The sequence below is a fragment of the Halichoerus grypus genome, chromosome 3, assembly GCF_964656455.1.
Source record: "Halichoerus grypus chromosome 3, mHalGry1.hap1.1, whole genome shotgun sequence".
NCBI lineage: Eukaryota > Metazoa > Chordata > Mammalia > Carnivora > Phocidae > Halichoerus > Halichoerus grypus.
The window spans coordinates 16,015,031-16,040,928 of NC_135714.1; the positions used below are offsets into that span (position 1 = coordinate 16,015,031).

Below are 25,898 nucleotides of genomic sequence, written 5' to 3' on the forward strand. Positions count from 1 at the left end.
GTCCTATGCAGTAACATTATCATTATTCCATTTGCAGATGAAGAAACTGAGGCACAGAAGGGTAAGCAGTTCTTCCAAGGGCATGTGGTTAATAAATGGCAGATAGTCTAGGTCTGCACTCTATGCCCTTAAATCCTTTGACATTCTGACTCTCTCCTTGGATTCCAGCCAACCACTTTCTACCATCCCCTTCTCTAGTACTGAAGGCTGAGAATTACTGAGCTCTGTCATTTTCATCAAGGTTCAAAAAAAATCCCATTCTATTTTGAAAGTGGCCTGAATCCATCTAACCTCCAGTGACTTACTTCTTTGATCTTCTAGATCACCTTTCTCAGCTACCACACATGTTTTACTTAGCATACACTGTCTTTGTTGTCACCAAACTATGTGATATATCCCATCTTTCTAACTGGATTGAAAAACTTCCCAAACCAAACTCATAATGAACACTGCAAATGGCTCTTCTGATTTCCCAATTTTATTAACACTACCTTTAATCTAAGTTCAGAGTAACTTCTGTCTCCTTTCTCTCCCTTGCTGAGTCCATATCCACCTACAATCTACTCCTGAGTTTTGTTTTTTCATGCATCCCTGATACCACTCAATATTCTCCACCTTTGGGGAGTAGGAGTTGCTGCAGTTATTAACTGGCCCATGGTAAGCAAGTGATATATTTTTGGTTGTTTTATCGCTTGATGTTCTCACTACCCTTTCCCCGACTATCATAGAAGTCTTGTATCTGGTCTTCCAGACTCAAGTCTTTGACTCCACGTATTCATCCTAAATCCCATTGCCAGTTTAGTTTATCTGAGGTCCAGCCTCTGTCCTGCTCCTGTCTACCACCCTTCCCTCCCCACTATTATGTGCTAAAATAAGAATGCACTTCTCAGTTGGTACCAAAAAATCTACTCATCACACCTTTGACTTAACCTTCTGACCTCCCCTCCTATTACTCTACTGTAGATGTTGCACCTTCTAAGCAAATCAGACCAAAGGCTACTCTCATGAAAAGTTCTGTTTTTTCCCCTCCATATTTCACTTGTGACATTTATTTCACTAGAAGTGCTGTCCTCCACTCCTTCACCTTTACATCTGGACACATTCACATTACCTTTTTTAAACTTAGTGTGCTGTCTTGCTTTTGTAGACTCACGATAACTTGTTTAAATCTCTCAGTTGGCCTTCTGTTTGGCTACTTGCTTATCTTCTTTACTGGATTTGAAAATTCCTGAAGCCAGGAAATAGGCCTTACCCCAGTTCAGCAATCCTGCAACATCAGCCAATACCTTGCATGTAGTAGATCTTAAATGAATATATGTTGGATTGAAATAACTAGTAACCTCCCCTTGATTATATATAGAAAATATGAGTCATTTCTAACACAGTCCAATCTATCATTTTGCAAAGGACATAAACCAGAGGCTATGATAAGTTAAGGAAAAGCCTTTTAAGTTCTGGGGCACAAGAAGGACATATTGAGATTGATTAAGTAGCCCCTTGTGTCATCTTTAGAATTCCTCAAATCCTGACTCAGTATTTATCTGTATTTCTTATATATTTACTTAAACCATTTGTCTCATTGTTTAGAAATAATACCTTACATTTCTGAAGCTTAATTTCCTTTCCTATAAAACCAGGATAATGTTACCTACTTGGCAAGATGGTTATGGGGATTAAAGGAAATACAGATCATATTTGATAATATATTATTTATAAAAAAATAACTATTGCATACTGTAGGTGCTGAAAATGTGTTGTTTCTTTCTCCTGTCATTGATGAACATGGTCCACTTAACTGAAGGGGCCTGTGATCCAGAATTGAAGTTGCCTGCCCTGGTGGACTGGACACAAACACAGAGAACCTGTAAACTAGTCTGGGAAGCAGTCTAGTTGGGGGCAGCCACACATAAACCATTGACCTAGGGGAGTAAAGAGGCACTGAGATTGGCAGTTGACAGTTTCTCATTCTTCCATAAAAAGAAAAGATTGGTAAGTGTTAGCAGTATACAACCCTTCCACATCCTAGAATTCTGCCTATGGGACTCAGAAGCTTCTACTAAAATCCATTTTAGAAGGAATGGTCTTCTGACTGTGCATTTCACTTTCTTCAGTGATATCTCTATGAACCACCTAATACCAGCCCTCTGACTTTCCTCCCATCCACCATCTCCCCATTGAGAACACGACCCTAGGAAAAACTGTGCGTAGAGACTGAGCAGAGCTGAGACTGTAGGTGGCAAATGAAATGGCCCCAGCCAGCTGGATGGAAAGACTGCAGAGCCTAGAAAGCTGGCAAGATCTGAAGAAACAGCTCTGCCATTTTTATCCACCTACAGCCTCCAAGGCAGTCTTTGTCTTAGGAGAAATAGAGAAGCATAAGTGATGAGAAAACATTGACTTGACAGAGACAGCAGTAACAACACCACTGTTGGTTTCCATGGAGCATTGCAGATTCAAATTTGCTTGGGTTCAATGTTTTTTCCCTCCTCATTTCTATTATGTTCTGATTTTTTTTTTTTCCAGTGTTTTTCTTTACTTTCTCCTTGCTCAGTAGCCTCCTTTCAACACTTTTTCCAGCATCAAGGCTGTTAAATATACACTGTTAAACATTCTTAACCTGATGTAATTAAGGGAAGGAAGTCAGTCTGGATCAATGACAAGCTGGAGAAATAAGCAATTTTTAAGGAAATGAAGTTTTATTACTCTTAGGGATATACTGAAACCATTGAAATCAGTAACGGAGCTACAGAACTTAGGAAATGGATGACTGCCTTAACTCCTACATAAGCACATATTATAAATTTACTGTTTGAAATAAAATGTGTGTTTTGCTTTTTTCTTTTTTTCCTAAAGACCTTTACCCCTTAAATAGACGAGCATTTATTTCTTTACAAATTGCTTAGCAAACATTTTTTATTTGGACGTTGAGAATATTGAGATATGAATGCAAATATCAGTTGTTTAAAACTTGGTGCTAACGAGGTCAGGACCACACACTAAATCTCTCTATCTGCCAATTATCTCTATTGCGTGGCCACAAGTATATGAACGATAAGCTCTGGTCATAAGAAGCGTTAGGGGAGAGGATGGGGATGAATCCATCCCATACACTCCCACATAATTGGAAAATGGCTCTGTTTTCATCAGCTAAGCACCCGTGGTTAGTAGTTCCATCTTTCTTAATGAGCATCAGCTTTCTTAGAATTTTAAAGATAATTTTAGCACCATCATTGTGACTGTAATAATTTGTTTATTTGATATTTCAACTTTCTGCTGTGTGGTAGTGTGACTTAAAATTAGATGAGCATTTCTCTGTTTTCAGTTACATTTCCTGCACGTATATTTATATCCTACTTGTTAAGGCTAATACTATGTAAGCTCATTGAATTTGTCTGAACTCTGAGGGAAAAATAACGATCCGTTTCGTGAGATGAGTGATTTTTACAAACTTCTCACTCCAGCTGAAAAAGTGCTTTATTTCCCCCTTGATTAAAATGTATTTCTCAAATTAAAATGCAAACATAGACAGTCTGTGTTTATGGTTTTAATGGAATTATTTAAAGAAGGTTTTAAATCAACCTGCTGTTAATATTTCATGCAAGAACTGTTGCTTTTATTGTTGGGCTGGTACTGCCGTGTTCCATTTTCAACATTACTTAAAGCGCTGCGAAAACTTAATCATGCTGCCTAGGTTTTATCAGTTTTTGGCTGCTCTTCTCTAGGATGTTAAAATGAACTTCTTTCCTATATACTTTTTAAGTTATGCCAGTGATGTTGGAGAAATATCAAGTACTAAAATTTAAGAACCCCCTGAAATTGAGTTATGAACAATTTACTGTTTTTTTGTTTGCTTTTTGTTTTTTGGGTTTTAAAGGAATAGTGTATAACACAGAATTGAATTAACTCAAATTTAAGAGAATCATATTTTATAATTTATTATGAAATTAAAGATCTGGAAAAGTACTTCAAGAAACCACTTAGTTCAACCTTTAATCTGTATTATGAATGTAAATTATTTGTATTAGAAATTGCATCTGATGATACGGATTTAATTATGATCCTGATAGTATTTTTCCAGCTATTTTAAGAGGTGTTTTATTATTTGTCAAGCACATTGATTAAAATAATTTTTAAATGATATTTTATAACTTGACCTTTTCCTTTTTTGTCATTTTCAGTGATCTCAGTGAAAATCAAATTCAGGCAATTCCAAGGAAGGCTTTCCGTGGGGCAGTTGACATTAAAAATCTGTAAGTAATTTTTCCAACTTATACTGTTGTTTTAAAGTTATCTTTAAATTTATATTGAATAGTGTGTCAGAAAAAAAAGTGAAAGCCCTATTTATCTTTATGCTTGCTTAGGAAAGCTTGTAATAATAAGTCTTAAATTGTTTTCACAAGCTATCTGGAGAAATTCTCATGTAAAAGATGTCTTGCGTCTGAAGTTGTTATCAAATTCATTCTTCAAACTTTGTGATTAATCTTGTGAAATCTCAAGAAAGGATTTGATTAAAAGGTATTTACAGCATATTTTCTTCATTTTTACTGTCAACTTACATCAATAACTCCCTTTTATGTTGTTATCAGTGTTTATTGGAAATGAAGAATATAAAACTATTTTTTTCTAGAAAGAGTAGATATTTTCTTGTTAGAGATGCCTGGAGCCTAGAGCTATAGTGTTTTTGTTTTTGTTTTTGTTTTTGTTTTTATCACTTTTAGATCACTGTTTTCATTACATGCCAAAAGTGAGAATGAGAAAATTATGTCTTTCCCTTTGTGTGAATATTTTTCTTACGTATTTTCCCCTATATCTTTATGAAGGAATATGTGTATAGCCCTCTTTAAAAAGAAAAAAAAGCATGAAGTAAAGGAAACCATGTTTCTGAATTTTCCTTTTATAAATCCAGTGTCTTGTGTAGAAGTGTTTTTTTGCAAGTGCCTATTGCTTTGAAGATACATATCAGATTTAAGATTTCAGTAAAAATCCTAATTTTGTCAATATGTATCTTATAAATTCTAAAATACTACACAAGTCTTTGAAAATGATTGTTTTTGATTGACTGCAAATGCTAGGACATAAAGTGTTGTCCGTAGCTTTTACATTACTTTGGAATGTAGGGGGAAAAAAGCCTCTGTGTGCTGAGATTAACTATCAGGAATTCAATATTTCTTAGCTAGTGATAAACAATGCAGGCACTTTTCAAGAATTAACTTATATTCGACATTCTCCATGGTGGGATACAACATTATTTTTCCAGTAGGAAGAGTGAGACAGATGTTTTCCGTCGTCAAAGAGGATGACTGTTTATAAAGCTGCAAGTTTTCGCCTCTGCATCTTCTCCTCAGTGTAAATGATTTTTGCGTTAAATTTGTACTTTCTAAATGTACAAGTAAAGACAGAGAAATATAGACTCTAGATATAAATGTGTGGAGCCCTTAAAATTCTGGCCCTAGGTTTTCATGAATGTTTGCATGTTAAGAGGATTTTGTTTGCTTTCGTTTTATCTGCTCTTGCTAGGGTTTGAGGAGGTCTTCAGGCAGATTCTGAGATGTAAGGTGTTCAAAACTACCTTTGTGTCCTATGTCTGGTCAGAACTATATGAAGATCCCAATACAGCACCTACTCAAGTTGCCTGTATGTCACTTAAAAGGATAATCATGGCTATAGTTGACCACCCTCTGGGAATGCCACTTGCAATCTTACAATAGTATTATCTCTAAATCCTTAAAACAGGTGGCTTTTAATCTTCTTAGTAAAGATATTCAGGGAATCCAAGTCTATAAGTAGCCCATCTTCCATATTTAAGGATACATTTGGTAATGGGATACTAATCATGTTGGGATTCCTCCTTATGTCCTCTTTATTTATCCTTAAAGACTGTGATTTTAGAAGTTTAAAGATAAAAAGAAAAGTGAGATGCTAGCCAGTGTGCTATGAAGAATGCGATATTGATTTAGCAGGATCTTGAAAATCTTTTTTTCCCCTATATGCATCGTTTTCCCTCCAAATTTAAGGGCAGTTAATATGTATACAGAGAGATGGGTTTAGGACTGGAGAGTTCGAATCTCGCTACTTACTGGATTTGTAGGTATGACAAATCAGTAAACTCCATTGAGTCTTAGTTTCACTTTTGTAAAATGAATATGATAATTGCTTGGGTTTGATGTGGTTATTAGGGAAAGAAGATATGTGAAAGGCCTTTTAGTAAAATGCTATAAAATGGAGTGTATTATTTCATTCTGTAAGTATTCACTAATCAACCACTAGAAGTTAGCCCTTAAAAAGATGTAGTAAAGATTTAGGAAAGTAGAACATGAAGTAGTTTGCAATATTGGGCATGGTTAGGGTAGATCCGTGTCTAGTATGGGTCAATTGGACATGGGGCTAATAAGTGGAAAAAGAAAATATAGCAGAAAGTACTAAATATACACCAGACCTTGATTTATAAGCAAGGTATTACATGCTACAGGTGCTGAGGAAAGAGATAAAAAATATGGCTTGAGGTAATCAGGGAATCGTAGGAAAGAGTTCCTGAAAGAAAATCTAAAGGAATCTTCAAGGATTCAAGGATATTGATTCATGTTATGTGTTGGTGAGTCGCAGCAGACAAGGGTGGATTGAGGAAGTTAGAATCTATTAAAGAATCAATGCAAAGTTAGAATCGATTTCCACTATTCTTGCTGCCTTCCACGTAACAATGTCAAAGATCTTTAGAGCAACATTGAAATACCACAGTGCATTTATAGGTTTATTTAATTAATTAGGATCATAGCTACAATTTTATAGAATTTTACAGTTAAAATGCATGTTTCTATATTTGAAACATAGTTCAAACTACATTGTTCCAAAAAAAAAAAAAATAGCAGTTTCATGGGGCTTTGTATGAAGATGAGTTTAACCATTAAAAGTTAAGCAGATGTCTGGTAAAATATGTTAGAACTGAGGGTAAATTTTAATCCGTATTATTATACAAGGTAACCATCAGTCATCAAGTAACGACTCAATAAAATGACTCAAAAATTAACATTATTAATATTCAGCGTGGAAGGAGAGGTACAGTACTCTGTCCTATTTATCATTCCACTGTATGCATTTACAGTTTGCATAATCCTGCATAGTGGATGTCTACTGTTCCAACTCATTCCCAGAATAAAAGAGAAAAAAGAAGTCTAGACAGAAGAAATGTGTTCTTTACTGCATTACAACAATATGACGATATTTTGTATAGAGCTGTCTAAATGCCCAGTCTGGTGCACTGTAACAGGTTTATTGGATTTACCACATTCAGGCTTTATTGAGAGCAAATTCCAGTTATCAGAAGATTTTCACTGGAAGCACTTACTCTAATCTTGTGGATTGGCTAAATATGCTCAAGGCAACAACTTGACGATATGAAACTGATGCTGTGAAAATTTTGCAAATTAGCAGATCTTATTCCTCTTCCCCCAGGCAAGCCACACTAAAACTATTCTAGGCAGATGGACATTTATCTTGCTCTTAAACATCTCCAGGGAGGAATTCCCATAACTTTTTGCTTATTGCTATTAATTTCTTAACTGGAATAAAACCCTGTATATTTTATTTTGTTACCTAATTTTCTCTAGCGGCAACTTAAATCGCTTTCTTTTTCCTGACATTTTAGATGGTGAGATCTGAGAATAACAAGATCATATTAAAATACCAACTAAATTATAGTGTTTATAATAGTCACTGGCAACTTTTCCATAGTATTTACATCTGTTTTTAAATTCCCCACTCAAGTCTGAATTAAAGTATCGATACCATATGATTACCAAGTGATGCCTCACCAAAATGATAATCAAGGTTTATATGATTTTTCCTTATAAACTTTCTATATGTGTTTAATTTATTGAAACACTGATGCAGTAAATCCTTCTTGCCTCCTGATCAAATTTCAAATTAAGACATGTTATATTATTTAAACTATTTTGTTTACAAGTATCTGTGAGGTATTTCCAGTTAATTGAATAATTTAGGAGAATACTTAATTTAAGCCTTGCTTTCTTGCTGAGACTTGTGAGCTTATTCTCTAAGCATGCACCTTAAAGGTATAAAGATTTTCCAAGTCTCTTGTTTTTATGACAAAACATTCCTAGTTATAATTATCCCAAGATTTAAGCAAGAGACTGTACAAATATATGAACTTAAAATTTCAATAGATTGCTAGTTGTTATTCATATCACAAAAGTAAACTTTAACATATTTTTAGTTTCTTTAGTGAGCGCAACATTAACACTTAAAACATTTAAATTCCAACATGTATTATTTTAGATATACTTGTAAGATAAATCACACCAGCTTTTTTCTTCTTTTATTTTGCAGTACGCCCTCAAAATGTGCTCTATGTTCCAGGCAAACTGTAGTGTTTATTGTCTATAAATAAATACATGTCCTTCCATTTGCTTGTACTATCCCAATTCCCTTAACCCTATATGAGTCTTACCCACCTTTTGCAGGAAAACTGCCTCTTATTAAAAAACAGATTAGGGAAAATATTTATATTTATCCTTTTTAAAAATATTTAAATTCAATTTAGTTAACATATAGTGTATTATTAGTTTCAGGGGTAGAAGTTAGTGATTCATCAGTTACATATTACACCCAGTGCTCATTACATCAGGTGCCCTCCTTAATGCCTATCACGCAATTACCCCATTTCCCCACCCACCTCCCCTCCAGCAACACTCAGTTTGGTTCCTAGAGTTAAGAGTCTCTTATGGTTTGCCACTCTCACTGTTTTCATCTTATTTTATTTTTCCTTTTTAAACATACATTAATTTATAGACAAGTGTCAGGTTATAAGATGATTTAGTTTGGTTTTCTTTGAGTGAGTCATCATAGTATTTGGGAAACAAATATGTATGGCCATGACTTTTTAGGAAACAAATCACTCAGTTTGTGTTGCAATGATTATTGGAGATAAGAAGATTTGGCAAACGGGAAAGACAGAGTTAATCTGTATGTTGTCATATAGCTATTTATATTATTTAGAAATTTCATTTTTTTCTGGAACTCTGTCATCATCAATTTATTTTATTGATGGATCCATTAAAACCCGTAGAAGGAAAATCTGCCATTCTAGACTAGGGACACAGAAAGACTTCTGTATTTTACTTTATTTTTTACATTTCCCTGGTTTTAAATACTAGAGAAATGAGTATCCCACTGGATACTTCATAACAATAAAGGAACAAGTGTTGCTCACATATTATAAAATCAATATGTGACAATTAGAAGAGTGCATTATATATTTTACCATGCAAATGCAAGATTTCTTTTAGCTGTGTCTTATAAGTTGTCATAATTGCAAATTATCTGCTATAATCAGCTAGTTTTCATGTTTAGTTCATTATATTTCTTACCATACTTATATACTTAATATATTATCATAAAAATAAAATTCATTGATATAAAATTTAAATTGTATATTTTATTCCCCCCAGCTCCTTCTTAGAGTGTTTTCAGTAAACCTGAGGCTGAAGAGACTTTGAAGGGGTGGTTGGTTTCTCACTCAAGGGACCCTCTATCCTTCCCGTTAGATTAAATGCCACAGGTCTTCAGTGGGATGTAGAACCTTCTGAACAAACCTGTAGAGATGGGTCTTCATTTAGATAGATAGTAAGGAACTTAAGTTTCATTTCAATGAACAGAGCTCCTCTTAATATCCAGAATATTGTCTGTAGACATAGGGGTAACCAACAGTTGTCTGGGTACTCAGCAGATGCTGTAAGTACCACGGGAACTGTCCATGGTCCTGTAACCTGCCTGATTTACACTCCCTTGAAAGGAATCCTAAATTGTAATAATCCCCAACAACTATGATCAAGTTTGCTACCAACAGCCTCTCCAACTTTTCTTTTTGCTCTGTCTGCAGGGTGCCTTAGCATTTTTCTTCAATGATATCATTCTATTATGTGAAAATGAATCTATATAACATATCTTCATAAACACTTTGCAAAACAAACAAAACACAAGACTATCTGATTGAGTGACTGGGAATCCAATTCACATATGTATAAAATAAGAATTGGCATGATCTTTCTATGGCTGCCATGTTGTCCTTGAGATAGAACAGATCTTTAGTTTTCTTGGTTCCCCAACCCTAAACAGGCACACTTTGCTACCTCTGAATTATTACAGCAGTCTACTAATTGAATTTTGATCTCCAATCTATAGTCTCATTAGATAATTTTAACATTGCAGACAGATTTGTTTTTATAAAGCATTGTTTTTTTAATCCCATCACACCCTGGCTCAAAAATCATTCAGCTTATCAAAAACAACAACAACACATTGATTTGGCCCTATGGCAAAACCTTGGGGATATGGCAGAATGTTGTGATAGTTTTATAGGTTCTGAAGAATGTAAACTCTTTCCTGAGAAAACAGTGGCTTTTATTGAATAGCATGCTCTCTTTAGATATTCTGCCTAGTCCTAACATTCTGACATCCACCCAGGCTCCCAGCCCCCTCTCCCAGTGAATCTGCCCACAAGCTCTTTGCTCAAGCCATAATGGCCTCTCTCTTGCAAATATTCATTGTGAACATTGTAGAACCTCTGCTCACAACTGTTCTTGATTGGGTCTTTTCCCTCCGCAGAGAATACCCACTTTATTTTCTTTCTTTCTGGATTCTACCTGTTTTTTAAGGTTCAAGATTTTTCCTTCCTCACACAAGACTGCTTCAGCCTAGGGTAATCTGTTCCTTCCCTGACATTCTATAGCACTCTTTATATGCTGACTTCGCCTTTGAAATTTGGCTATCAGAGATTGAGCTGAAGCTTTCGTTTGCAGAATGAATAGCTCCTGAATCTCTTTCCCTGGACACTTACTATTGAGTGGGGGCTTCAGCAATACATAGATTTAAATTGGAATTAAGATTTCACTACATATTTATTATCTACTTTGAATAAGTTATTAAACTTCTATGAGCTTCATGTTCTCTTCTGTAAAATCAGAATAATGAGAACATTTACCTTTTTAAGTTATTGTGAGGAATAATGAGAAAGCATATCTACAGATCCTGCCATTTGCTATGCATTCAATAAATGTAAGCAATTGTTATTGTCAGTTTCAGTTTCTACCACCTTTGATTAGTTTACAAGAGCTACTAGAACATGAAGGACTACTTAATTGTTGTTCCTCCATTTTCTGGTACCATGTCTCTTAGAGCTTACCCTTTGACTTTTCCCTAATAAATTAGCAAGTGGATATAACTTTATACCATAGATTATTCCAATAAAAACTGAGATTCTTTATTCCTATGCAAAAACAAAAAACAAAACAGAAAACAAAAAACAAAACCCACAACATTTTGCTTGAAAGATTGCAAAAGGGCTAAATTCTCAAATAAATTATTTTGCATTCCTCAGGGGATAGTCCTTACTTTGGCTGTTTCATTCACTCATACCTGGGTTAGCGCCTATGTGTTTTTATGCTGAGGTTAAATGACATGGTTGCTGAAACTTCGGCCTAGGGTGTTCATTCATATGGGTCAATTTATATTATTCTTACGTTCTTTATCCATTATAACTTAAATCTTGTACTTCTTCTTAAAGAGTCATTATTGGCATAAGATTTGTGTATTTACGCACTTGTATTGACTTGAATTTTATACACAGAAGGGAAGAAATAGAACAGATTATGCCCATATCCTTAACAACATTTTTTTCTCCCATCTGATTTATATGTTTTACCAGGGTTCTTTCCAAATGGCAAAATGTTGTTACTCCCTCCTATTGATTCTAATCACTTTGATATATTATTTTAAGTCAACTAAACTTTTGGAGTTTGCCATTTATAGTAATATGAATATGAACTAAACTTCTATTTCTAGTACCTAAAAAACCCTGGAGAACCAGAGCATAGTTATAATACTTTTGTTGAAATACTGAGAGACTCTGTCTGGCTTTAAAGTTATTTTTTTAAGATTTTATTTATTTATTTTAGAGAGAGAGAGCACAAAGTGGGGAAAGGAGCAGAGAGGGAGGGAGAGGAAGAGGGAGAGAATCTCATGCGGACTCCACGTTGAGCTCAGAGCCCAACACTGGCTCAATCTCACGACCCTGAGATCATGACCTGAGCTAAAACCAAGAGTCTGACGCTTAACCGACTGAGCCACCCAGGCGCCCCTGGCTTTAAAGTTATTAAAGACTTTTTATGTTCAGTATTGTTTCAGAGCTAAGTAAATTTTATGGCGTTCTAATACTTACAAAAAGAAAATCAGTTGGTAATAAGATCTTATTACTTGGACCCCGTAGTGCAACATGAATTTTCTATGGGTAAGGACAAAACCAAATGAAGTTAATTCAGGAAGGTGAGTTTTATATATGTAATTCAAACACAGTATGTATCCAAATTTTAATAACTGAAAACAGGAAATCCCTGAAAAAAGCAGAAAAAGTAACAGAATGCAGTGTCTCCAATTATATTTCGGGACACCAAGTAAGCAAATGTCCAACCTTTCTTTTACTTAATATGCTTATTTCTAAAATTTATACTTAGCAGCATTATATATTGTTTCTCACACCTAGAATTAATCAAAATCTGAAACTAGGCTAAATCATTTTTTGTCTTAAAGAAAATCAGATCTGCTTTGGAAACTTCATGTTTGCGAGGCTCAGAGCAACACCTCTTGATAAAGAGATGCTGCGTTATCAAAGACTAAATTTACCAGGACTAGGAAAAATTAAAACGAGCAATCTAGTGTTATTCTAGAACAACATAAGAGAAGTAGTGACCAATGAAAAGAGAATCATAGAATGTTAATGCTGAAAGAGACTTTGAAGGTTTCTATTCTTTTTAATATTGTCAATTTCATGAAATTAAAGATAAAGCACTTGCTTCAGAATGCACACTTACAAACTAAGACAGTGAAGGATCAGATAGAGATGGAATTTGGAACTCAAACAGAAACAGAGGAGGTTGGAGGTAGGAAATAGAGAAGAGAAGCCACAAAATTCTGTGCTAGGATACGTCGGCTGAAGGTCTAAAAGAAGTCGCCAATAATACCATCTATGCCACTCTTTCTTTCCAGAAAATAAGAAAAGTGCTAGCTTGCCTCCCCGTGGGATGTGACCCCTGTACCAGGAAAGGATCCTGAAACTGTCCCTAATGTATCTTAGTGCCCTTATTATCCAAAGATCAACAAATTTACCCTATGTTCGGCTGAACAAATGTAATATTACTTTTTGGAGAAGTGAAAAAAAAAAAAACAACTCTCCTCTTACTAATGCCTTAATTCAGAATAATTTCATTGTATGATTGGAAATCACATCTAAACAGAATCAGCCTGTCACTAAATGCATGGCTGAGAACAGATCCTTTCCTGTTTATAGAAAGCAGAAGTGCCTGGGCTTGGAAAGGTAGTAGAGAAGGAAGTGAACTGGGTGAGAGAAACAAGGTACTGAAAAATAGTCCAGAATCCCTGAAATAAAGTATGCTTTTGCATGGTTTTGACACTCTTTATCTTGAACCATATACAGACAAATGGAGGTTTGTGTAGTGAGATTTTCTCATGAGCGCTCAAAGTGGGCACAACACTTTCCTTAAACATTCCTTTCAATATAATGAAATCCACCAGTTGATGAAAAAGTTATTCATTTTGATTGCCCTTACATAGAAGTAACTTTTTCACACAATACCTTCGTTTTCAGAAGATCGATGTCCTGAGACATGATGGCATTCAGAAAACTTTTAAGGAAAACTTTGGTCCTATGAGAGCCAAATATTCTTAATGCTTTAGCACCAAGAAGGACTTAGATTTCTGTTAAGAATCAGAAGAAGCATGTAACCACGAGCAGTGTTGAAGAGGGGTGAAATTACCAAGTTTCCTTCAGTGTCTCAATTTCTGGTGGTATAGGGAAAGTAATCTGGTTTTCAGTCCCTGTAGAACAAGATTTGCTTGAGTGCTTTCTAGCATGCTAGGGCTTCCCTTTTGTGTATAGTATGCATGATTTAAAAGAAGCAGTGTCAGCACTGATTTATACATTGACAGCTAAGGATAATAAGATATGGGCAAACATACAGCTCACCCTTTTACAGATTAACCTGGAGACTGCATTAGGCAAATTTGATAGCATTAAAAGATTTTGCCATTTTGTCTGGAAACAATTTCTCTTTTGTAGTGTGTCAAGGGTAACACTTCATGCCATTGTACTAATTTAAATGGCTTTGATAAATTGTTCAAGAGGTTAGAGAATAGTAGTGTAGATATATATTTAGCACTTTAAAATAAAAAGGCTGTTAACTTAATTGTTAAATGAATTTAATCTGTAAAAATCAAAAGTGCTCAAGAATGTAAGTGTTTTCTTGGAACCACAGCAGCCATATTACATCATGAAGCTTTAAAAGTCTTCTTAGAAAATAAAATTATCCTTCTGCATTACTTCCTAATAAGTAGAAATGCTTTAAGCTATTACAGTAGCATGGATGGCACCTATTATTTGGGGTAAGCCTGAGTCTATAAAAGCAATAAAACCATATCTGCTCCAGAGTTGGCCTTCTTTTTAATGTTGCATGTCCTAGATTGTACCATTTGCATGACATCAGGGTAGTCTCTGTCCCCTAGAGACCTTCTTAAAAATGAGATGTATATTTCATGAGACATTCTTTATGTACATAATTTCTAAAGTAAGAATTTTGAAGAGGGCCCTCTGAAAGTCACTGGATTAAATCATTGCACCGTAGCCTTGTGAGAGAAACCGTTATTTTATGGGAATGTTGAAACAATTCTTTAAGAACACACCTCAAACGTGAATTAGCCCTTTTGGTGAATTTTGCACTTGAAACAAGGACAGGATTCATTTGTATTATGATCATAGTATTAGCCCTGTATATCTGTATTCCCTCCCAATGCATGGAGAAATGACAACTCACCTGACTGTTTCATCAAGCATTTTGTATCTGTCTCAAGTGAAGCATTAAAATACTTTTCTTTACTGGAATAATAATATCGTTAAGCATCAAGCTACTAGACTTAAACAACAACTGCTTATTTGTTAAAAAAAAGAATTTAAAATAACATAAAGATAGGACAGATAAGACTTAGTACTTAGCTGTTTATTTCAACCAAATAAATGCCTTAACATGGATAAAGGAAATTTTAATTCCAAAATAAGTGGCAGGAAAAAGCTGACTTAACCAAGTTTGGAGTAACTTTGTCTTTTCATCTTTGAATTGTAACAAATGAGCGCTCAAACTACAAGAGAAGATTCATTTGTTTGCATTTTGTACTATTTAGAAGGAACTGATAAGGCTTTTAAACTTTCTACCATAGATACATGTAGTGTTTTAATGATGTTGCTGCAGTATGCATTCTTCGCATTTGCAGCTAAAATTAGCATCTTTGAGAAAAGCAAAAAGATTAATTTCCTAATGCTTTATAACTTATTTTCTGGAAATTTGGGGAGTTTCTTAACTGGAAAGTATGCCATATTTACAGTGCAAAGAATTCACATATAATGACACACGGTGCAAATCATGGAAATAGCGAAGCTTAATGCAGAACAAGGGCTCGCTTTCTAAAGAGTATTCCTGGTTGGGAATTGCAGGGAGGTACGTGGGACCTCATTTCTCTCTCGCTGTTGGGAGTTCTCGAAGGAAAACTGCTTTTAAAAGAAAGAAACCTAAAAGTAGTCTTGCTCTTTTTTGCCAAGGATAGTGAAATTAACATGCAGCTGGGCTTCTCTGATAAATGGATTCTGTTAGGTCACTGAGGGGGTGCATGTGACATTAAGTGATTTACAGTCCTTTACCTTAATGAAATTGTTTCAGCAAGATGACGCTGAAAGCTCTTAATGGATAGCTTTTCTTGATGTAATGAAATTGCATTCCTATGGCATTTAATATAAGGTGCAGTTATTATTTACTGGAGCTTTCCAAGGGCTGCTATTTGCACAGACAGTTCAGAACAAAAAGAGATCTCAGTAGCGGCACCAGCGAGGGGAGAATGGCTTGTGACATTCTTAAGCAGATGAGTGTATTTGTGAGAGCATTTCAGTTCTCCCAGCCAGGGCTTCCTAGACCCTTCAGGGAACTTCCTTTCACCCAGCCCTGCTAGTCTGCAGCCTTTTACATATATTCTTCTAATCTGTTTACAGGCAACTGGATTACAACCAGATCAGCTGTATTGAAGATGGGGCATTTAGGGCTCTGCGGGACTTGGAAGTGCTGTAAGTGTTGCTTCTTTCTCTTACTCTTCTGAACAGGAGCTTTGTGTCTGGGGAGTGCTGATGTGGGAGCTTATCTGCTAGCTCAAAACCTTGTGTCAAAATGGTCTCTTATAAAGATACCTTAATAACTCCTGGGGAATACACAGAAGACTTAAAATGTGTGTGCACACAGCCGTGGGTATCATTTCTGTATGCTTAGGTAAAAACGTCTCTTGCAGGAGGACATTCAGATGTTCACAATACTGTCCCTTATGTGTTTCTCCTTATAACAAAATATTCTCAGTCACAGGATTTGTGAGAATTCCTAGAATTATTAAATATTAAGATAAAATCAGGTGTGTTGGGAAAATAACAACAAAAAAATAGACCTCTTCAGTCGCTGATAAGTGGAAATATTTTGTAGTTGCCATGCAATGGAAAGATGTTTTCTCATTTTAAGATGTCATTTTTAACTGGATAACATCATTTTTGAAAGGCGATTTTTGAGATCTCCTTTCTAATTGTAATAAGCTGCCCATTGGGTCCATTTTAAAGTCTTCACTACTGACTTAGTAAAGCACAGCACGCAGATCTGAATTGTAATTGGCATCCTCTCTCTTTCCTTGCTGGGTAGACATGGCTGACAGAATGGGTTAGAGACAACTGAGTAATCTCTACAGAACTTTGACTTGGTAAAATAGTTTTAATGAAATTATTATGATGAAAAATAATTTTAATGTAAACTGGAGTTACTAAAGTGTTTGAAGTTGCCTGTACATTTCTGGGATTTTATTCCAGCCAGAGATTCATATGAAATATATTTGCAGATTTCTCCCCCAAGTAAAATATTTTTCTCTGCTACAATTCATCCCTGACTAAATTTATTCAGAATCCAAAATTGAATTAAATTTGAAGAGGTTTTGAATTTTTAGTCCCTGTGGTAAAAGTTATCTGGGAATCATGAAATCCTCCTGAAAAAAAAAAAATTCCAAAATTGAGTTTGAGGAACAGAATGTAATTCTGAAAAAAGTTTGATGTTTCGACAAGATGGCTTATTTTAGCAATATTTTCTATATGATTTTGATTTCAATTGCAAGTAAATGCCTAGAATTTCTAGCTGCATCATGTGTAAAGTTACTGATTATTTTTAAGGAGTTAACATATAAGAATTAGTTGATTGAGATAAACTGTTATAAGAATATATACTGTCATCTATCCACCTTTATTTCTGTTGATAACAGTCTAACTTTTTCTCTAGGAAAAACATTCAGAGTGCTTATCATACACACTGTAGTTATAAGACCACTTTTTATTTGTGTTCCAGACCCATTAATATACAAAGCTCACTTTGCTATTTCAGAGTCAGAATAATTAAGATACAACTATGATTTCATGATAGTAGTCTGATGTCAAAACCATAGTCAAAGTCATAAACTTGGTATATGAAGAGACTACCATGGGTGTTATTTAATTGAATGGAGCTGATCAAGCCAAAAATGTGTTACTAAGTCAGTGCTTCTAACTGGAATAGGAATGACACCAAAAATTTTATGGAAAATTTGCTGAATATTTTGGATGGACTAAAATCAGTAAAGTACTTTGTTATTAATAAAAAGAGCTTCAATACTTATTAGATATGAAATAATTCATCTACATAATATATTGAACATATATTGAGTGTGTGTATATATATATATAGGGAGAGAGAGAGAGAAAGCTATACATACACCCAAGCACTGTGCTGGGCTTTGAAAATTCTTTACCCACAAATACAATAACTATTCATTTGATTCATCTGCTTATTTGTTATAAACTAAAATCACTGTTTTTAGAAGAGTAAGTTCATGAAACCACAATCACCGCATACATTGTGTTTGTCATGTTAGCAAAATATCTAAAAGATGACTTGAAACTACTATCTTGAAACACACCAAAGAGTGAAAAATGTCTTATGATTCATGGAGTTAAAATCAAAATCCACAGTGTTGGGAACTCTTTTGAGGACCTTAATACATAGGTTTCAAAGAGATACATAATGGTGAGAGTTTGCTAAAAAGAAATAATTAAAAATCAGTACGTGATACAAGAAAATGTGAATTTCTTTTGAAATGACTTAAATATTTTCTATCAAAATTTGATAGTCAAGCAGACATTCTTTTACTATGTGTTAATTTTTTAAATCCTCGTAGTTCATACAACCTTTAAAGAAATTAATTGATGAAAAAGTTAAGGTTGATTGGATAAAGTATTCAAAAGACTAGGATTTATCAAGCCCAAATCTCTTGTCAAGTAAATCAAAAGTTCTTCTATTGTAGACTTTGGTTGGGGGCTTTTTTTATAGAAGGTTCCAGAAAGAAAATTGTGTTTTGCTTATTTTTACCATGTATGACTCTTTACAATATATCTTTTTATGTGAAACTGATGAAGGATTAATTAATTTGCACATCACCTTAAATTTATAGTCCCAATGTTTCAGATTTTTTTGTTGTTGTTGTTTTTTTAATTTTTGGTTCCATGAGCCATTTGTGAATGTATGATTACACTGAGGCAAAACAAGAGAAAATGGAAGTAATCATCCTGGACCACGGATGAAACTTTGTTAAATTAAGATATATATTAGGGTAGAGAGAGTGAATAAAGTTTAAGAAGGAGAAGTCCAGGTAAATGAAAGCAAGGGAAGGCAGTTTATCACTTGTATGTTCATGGAAACCTGGCAAATTTTGGAATCCTGATTGACACAATTCAGAAGTGTTTATTTTTTAAAAAAATGTTTATCTTTTGAATATGAAGATACCATCTCAAAAATAACATTGGAAACTAAATCTAGATCAATGTTTTCTGTTTCTTTGGACAGCAGATTCAGAAATGAAATACATTCCTTAAGTTGCTAGTTTTGTATTTTTTTCTTTTTCCATAAAATAGGCATAATTTTATTTAACTGAGATGTAGAGATTCATATCGGAAAAATATCAGACTCTCTGCCAAATACTATGCTGAGCACTAAGGGAATAAGAAAAGAATAAATCAAGATCTAAGTCTGAGAGGACCTACATGACTACCAAGACTCACATTTTGTGTTTACACATAAAGATATCCTTTGTAGAAGAATATATTCTCATTACAAAGAGAAAATCTTGAAGTTGAACATAGAAATACACTTTCATATAGGAGAAAGTGTTCACAAATAAAGAAGTACAGTAGATAATTTTGCATTGTTTCAGAGTAGGAATTGATCATGACCATACAGATACATGACACCATACATAATTAACACATATTTATTATTACTTTTAAAATAATTTAATTTCATTGGTTCCACATACTGCTCCATTACCAGGCATCAATATCAATATTGTTTTGCCAACATCAATACTGAATAAAAAACACTAAGATAATTTATTTCTTCAGTTGTGTTATGCAAACTAGTATTTTGAGAAAAGACTCCAAACTTCTAGACACCAGTTTCAGCATTCAATTAAAACTCTCTTTTGTGTGGAATCATAAGAAATTATAGTTCAAAATTAATGCATGTCTGCTGCATGTGAATTACTTTTGAAAGAATGTTATCCCTAAAGTCACATTTCAGTATGTTATGCACTCTAAAGATTTTAGCCATATAAAGTCAGCATAAATTTTGAGGGTGGGAAAAGGGGTGATTTGAAAGCAAATCCCTTTGAGAAGTGAAACCTTTTAGTTCAAACATCAGGATATATTTTAATGGCGTTTGAAAAAAAAATCTCATTTCACTTGAGTACAGAAAAATGCTACAGGCTTTTAGATAACATGAGGCAACAAATTCAGTGCTTTTTAGGTTCTTCATAAAGTGGGTTTTTTTTTTTCTTAAGCAACTTAATTCAAATCACTTGGATTCGTTCTTCTATCCTTCAATACATTGCAAAGCTGGGTAAGACAGGAAGTCTGCATGTTCTGGATCTGTAGCCGCCGTGCGCTACTTCGCTGAGAAGTTTAAGTGCCCCCCAACACCCCGAATCACACCAGTAACAACTGCAGCTTCCGGCTGGCCAAAAGTGGCCTGGCAAACCTATCTCGCTCAGTCCAAACAGACTCAGTCCGCAGACTCTTTGAAATATCTGAATTAGTTGCCAGTATTTAAAAATTGGGAAGATAGAGGTGAAATTTTCCATTTCTGGCTTCTCCGGGGAAAATCCGATTGTTTGGCAGCCGCCCGTTACAGCAGAGCAGAGTTCTGCCCATCAGAACTGAGTAGTAGCCGGTACAGCACAGAGTATCCTCGCCAGCTTACCAAGCTCTTCCTTGTCCCCAGCTCTCTGCCTGCTCCTCTCTATCTCTCTTCCCCGTTCTGTGTCCTGTTTCTATACATACAACCTGTTTCTCTACTTTTATGTTCACTGCCTGGCTTCCACTGGCAAGAGAGTTTGCAAAGTCTACTGCAAACCTTTCTCCATTATCGAATGGCATCCACTGGCCGTGGATCCTGGCGTCTTGCCTCCTTCAGCGACTTGCACGCTTCCCTCACCCCGCCACGCTGTCTTCTCTCTACTAGAATCATTTGCTTCTTTGCCCCTGCACAATCACAGCCCTGGGGTAGCTGTCTTCTCCCTTTCTTGTCACAGCCTGACTTCCCCGAAGGGAGGGAAAAAAAAAAAAAAAAAACCTCTTCTTAATCTCATTAACTCTAAATTTTTATAATTTGTGTACTTCATCTCCCCAGTTGGGCTATATGCTACTTTAAGACAGGTACTATGCCTGATTTATTTTTATACCATTCCATGTTGCCCTAAAATTAAGAGCCATTTAGGAAATACTAGATGAATGAATGGCTAGTAGTCGTAGTAGAAATAGCTAAAAAAATACAACAAACAATGCCTGTGTTAGGGGAAAAGTAGGAACAATTTGAACCAAGCAAGAATGATGCTTATTTTCACCATCTCTGCCTTGACCCCCCATCTTCTTGACTCCAGCATCGAGAAACCGGGATCACTACCACACCACAGTGAGCAAAGGACAACATATGTGCCTGGGATGTGAAACTGTTAGAATGTATTAAGCTTTTAATAAACTGCTCCAGCCTGACACTTTATCCCTATGCAATGCAAATACCAGATACAGATATCGTTCTTGCTACTTAAATTTCAGCAGCGGCGCAGCCAATGTCCACAGTATAGAATACTTAACAGGACTCTTTGGGAGATTTTGAATATCTTCATTTACTCATGACTCTGATTACACACAGTGCCCCTCTAAGGAAATGCAACTGTCTGATTTTACTGACTGTTGACTGCCTCGTGTTAATTCCTTAAGCAGTGTCATAAATACACATGCATTCATGCACATGGTGCATAAAGCAACATGTGAATAGTCAAAGATATTATGGCTAAAGACATAAATCTGCCATAAATATTTGGTAGAGCTGAATGCATAGCAATGTGTTAAAGTATAACATTTATTTATCATCCTGCTTATAATATAGGGCATTCTTTATGCCGTCTCTACCACGTAGTTGTCCTGCATAAACATAATTGCAAAAGGTTTTCTCTATATTATTAGATAGAATGATCAATGAATTTTCATTATCTAAAATGTCTAACTTTTTTTTTATTCTACAGCACTCTCAACAATAACAACATTACTAGACTTTCTGTGGCAAGTTTCAACCATATGCCTAAACTTAGGACTTTGTAAGTAGCCACAATATATATATAAAGGTCAATTTAATCAATTAAGGGTTCCTCTAAAGTACTATTTTTTGTAAACAAAGAACAGGATTCATGAGTTCATAATGGGGTAGAGAAGGAAAATGCCACTTTTTAAAAAAAGTGCTAGATATGATATTTGAATAAATGAACTATCATTCTGAAAACATGAAAGCTTTCTTTTAAATGATACACATTATGGGAAGGTGGGGGGGGAACGTTTACTTTGAGCTATTGTGGAGGTCACATTTCATTAAGAAATGTAAGACTCCTTGATTGGCTGTCAGAAATGATAAATGGTAAATCTTTATGATTTTATTACTGTACAGCAAGCAGACCTAATAAAGCTAAACTGAATCTCCTACATTCTTTGTAATGTAAAATTACAGCATAACCCTCCAGTCCTTCTATAACGAAGGTTGTGGCAGCATTGTATTTAAAAATATCTTTTCAGGAGATGAACATTAAAATATTTTAGGTGAATAAAAACTTGTTCTCTAATAAAGCATTTGCTACAGCTATTTTTTTTTTCTTTTGGGGAAAATTAACTTTAAAGCCCAGGGTGGGGATAGTTAGTTAAAGCATTTTCAGAGATAAATCTCGTTTGAACTGGGTTTAAGAATCACCCTGGCCTCAAAAATATGTTATATACAACATGTGGGAAATGGTGGGAAACGTAAGCAAAGCATTGAGCTTCTTGAAAAAAATATGTGCTGCTTGGGTTTTCAAAATAATTTTCAGTTTACCATAGTTTATAACTGGAAACATATTACATTTATTTTTTCTCCTTAATGAAAAAACATTTAATTGCCAGCTTTTTAATGGGTAATACCAATCTAAATGTCCTCTTTTTTTGTCACTAAAATGTGATGTTCTATGTATGATACAACACATCATTATCTTTTCCTTGGAATAAGATTTAACAAAATAAAGGAATTCTGAAAGTATGCAGGTATAACATAAATTCCATTTTTTTGATGCTCCTAATCTGACCAAATGAACAGATCAGTTCACTCAGACTATATTTGATGAAATTCGTTTCTTAATCATTGACTTTAAGCTAATTTTTTTTTAAAAAAACACACAGTGGACAACCTCTTCAGTGTCAAAAGCGAGGCCACTAAGAATGTGGAAGTGTCTATCATCTGCATTTCTGATAGTGTGCCTATTTTCCTATAGAAATCCATTACAGTTTGTCTTGCTAATCAGGCTTTATGTTCTTGTCTCACTTCAAATTTGTGCACACCGAATTGAATCATTATAACGTGCTTGGTTCAGATAAAAATATTTCTAGAACAATGAGGTGGCGTGTGCTATGTGGTTTCCAAATGATGCCGCTCTAACTTCCAAGCAAACTGAGCTGGAGGTGACCCAGCTTTCGCAAAATGTAGCTTTTTGTTCTGTGGCACGTCGTTTAAGTTTTGATGCAAGACAGTCTGTTCCATATCTTACAGGCTCAAGGAGAATGTAAAACAGTCATCTAACTTGAAATTCCCTTGCTTTGGTTGTTTCATTATTCTATATTATCATTGCTACTTAAAAATTCCATTTTTATGGTCCAATTATCTTTCTGGACTGAGTTCCATGTTTTAATATCCATTACTGTTATTGGGTTAGAATTGAGCACATCAGCTAAAAAGGACTAAAATGGTATTACTGTGTCATAGATGATTCTGGAAATGATGCTTTGATTTATAGCTTTGGATGTCCTTTTCTTTAGTTTGAGAAAACATAAAAGCCAATTTGAAGTCATTTACCTAATTTAGTGGATACATTTGTCTGATATTTTATTAATGGAAAAGTGCTATTTGCCACTTGGAATGGATCCATGCTCTGGTGTGGATCCCTGCCAACACAGAGAGGGGGGCTCTCTTAATTCCTTCACTCCCAGCCATTTATGTCTTTTCATTTCAGTTCCTGCTCTTTGAGAATAGGGTCCCAAGAGCCAAAAGCAGCTAATCCCTTTTTTCTGCTATTAAACAAAAAGAAGGAAATCAGAATAGGGACATGAAAGAAGTGTTTTTTATTGAATTATTATTCTGTCTTGTTCCACAAAAAAACGAAAGTGACCCTCTAAAAAGATTTTGCAAGCAGTTCCTCCAGAAACTAACAACAGCAGGACTACCTGATAATTCATATTGGGAGCCACAACTTCTATTAACATGCCCCCACCCCTGCCCTACCTATTACCTCTCCTTTCCCCCACCACTCCAACTGCCTGTCAGTATATTGGGACTGCAGAGCAATTCGCCTTGGACATCTCTCTTTCTTCTTACCCTTTTGAGTGAACATAGAGAAACCATTCTTATGGACATGTTCAAGCTCCTGGATGTTGGCTTAGCTCAGAGGTAAATGAAGAGAAATTCGATTTTGTGGTTTTACACCAGTTTAATTTTTAGAAAACTAATTAGGTTGGGATTTCCTATGCTTTGTCTACTGACATGTTAAGAAATAAAGCTATAGATTATTATTCTTTTTCTTTTTCAATTTTTGAAGTAACCGTCTTCTGTTTTCTTGCTTTAAACTTGTCTTTTTCTTCTCTAGTCGACTGCACTCGAACAATCTGTATTGCGACTGCCACCTGGCCTGGCTGTCTGACTGGTTGCGCCAGAGGCCCCGGGTTGGCCTCTACACTCAGTGTATGGGCCCGTCCCACCTGCGGGGCCATAATGTAGCTGAGGTGCAAAAACGCGAATTTGTCTGCAGTGGTAAGGGAGAATGAACCTTTACGTTGTCGTCTTATTTTACAGAGAACTGTGGAGAATGCATGCTCTCAGAGTTTCCGTGTTGCTCACTAACGTGTGCAATTGTGCACTAATCACTCCATGGGAGTCCTCGGTTTTAGCGCCGTTGAGAACAGGTTCTAAGATGTGTGTGCGTGATTGGCAAGGACAGGGTCCTCTGAAGTTAGGATGAAAGATTTCTAAATTTTTACTCCTGGGGAAATCGAGGAAATTCCTAGACTTTAATTCTGTTTGCTGCTTATTTTCCCATTAAGTAATAATGTCCGTCTGCTTTTCTGTTAACAATTGGAAATATGGTTAATCCTGGATCGCTGCTGGGAAATTTTAAAAAAGTAGCTCAACTGTAGTTGCAGAGTGGCAAAGTACTTTTCGTGAATGCTAGTGGTTCACGTCTACTTCTAAGAGATAAATGACTAGCTTTAGTGATGAAAATCTGGAAACAAAAATAAGGCATCACCTATGTAAAATATCAGGAAGTCACATTCACTTAGTTCTTTCTATCTAGGTATTTCACATATATGTACCTCATTTCACCTCCCTCATCACAACTGTAGTGAAATGTAATATTATCTTTATACTAGAGATGAAAACGCTGAGAAAAAGATGCTAAGTAGCCTTGTCCAAGATCGCATAGCTGAGTCCAAGGATCTCAACCTAGGCAGGCTGGTTACCAATGCATATATATTGATATTTATGTTTATATTTATATTTATTTATAAAATAATATGTTAATAGTATCTGATACATATTAACATATATCTTATTTTATAAATACAGGGCTGGCTCTGCTTCAGAAGTGTCTGTTCAAAATACAGTAACACAAAATTTTTAAATATACGTAATGCATCAAAATAGTTCCTTAAAGGAGGCACAAGAAGAAGTACTTGCAGAGGATTCTGATTTATTGTTGTCTTTTAGAACTTTTTATGTATTTTTCCACACTTTTTATAACCCAGACAAAATTTTCCTATAATGTCATGGAATGGGAATGTTCTCTTCAGGTCTGATTGCTTTTTTAAAAAATTAAATAATGAAATGACTAACAGTTCGTTACTAACCACTTTTTTCTCTCTTCACTTTTCCCTTCCTGTTTTCTAGATGAGGAAGAAGGCAAGTTCACCTTTCTTTTTTAGACTGAGACTATTTTTTGTAAGGTTTGAGAGCTTGTTCAGAGGGCTTGGGTTAGTAAGGAGCCTGCAGCGTCTCCCTGGCCTACGCGACCGCTCAGGCCCTCTTGCTGCAGATCAGAGAGGGCTGTCCCCTTGCTCCAGTAGCCAAGTGTGTGCAGATGCCCATTCCTACAACACG

At 35.2% G+C, this 25,898-nt stretch overlaps 1 protein-coding gene across 3 annotated transcripts in view; it reads left to right on the forward strand.

Annotated features, from left to right (window-relative positions):
* SLIT2 (slit guidance ligand 2) overlaps nt 1-25,898 on the forward strand; it is a 362,288-nt gene that overhangs the window by 206,793 nt on the left and 129,597 nt on the right. For all 3 annotated transcript variants that reach the window (XM_078068441.1, XM_036120779.2, XM_036120793.2), the window contains exons 5-8: nt 4,179-4,250; nt 16,121-16,192; nt 21,760-21,831; nt 24,391-24,554. In XM_078068441.1, coding sequence (XP_077924567.1) covers nt 4,179-4,250; nt 16,121-16,192; nt 21,760-21,831; nt 24,391-24,554 — 380 coding nt within the window. The remainder of the gene's footprint in view (nt 1-4,178; nt 4,251-16,120; nt 16,193-21,759; nt 21,832-24,390; nt 24,555-25,898) is intronic.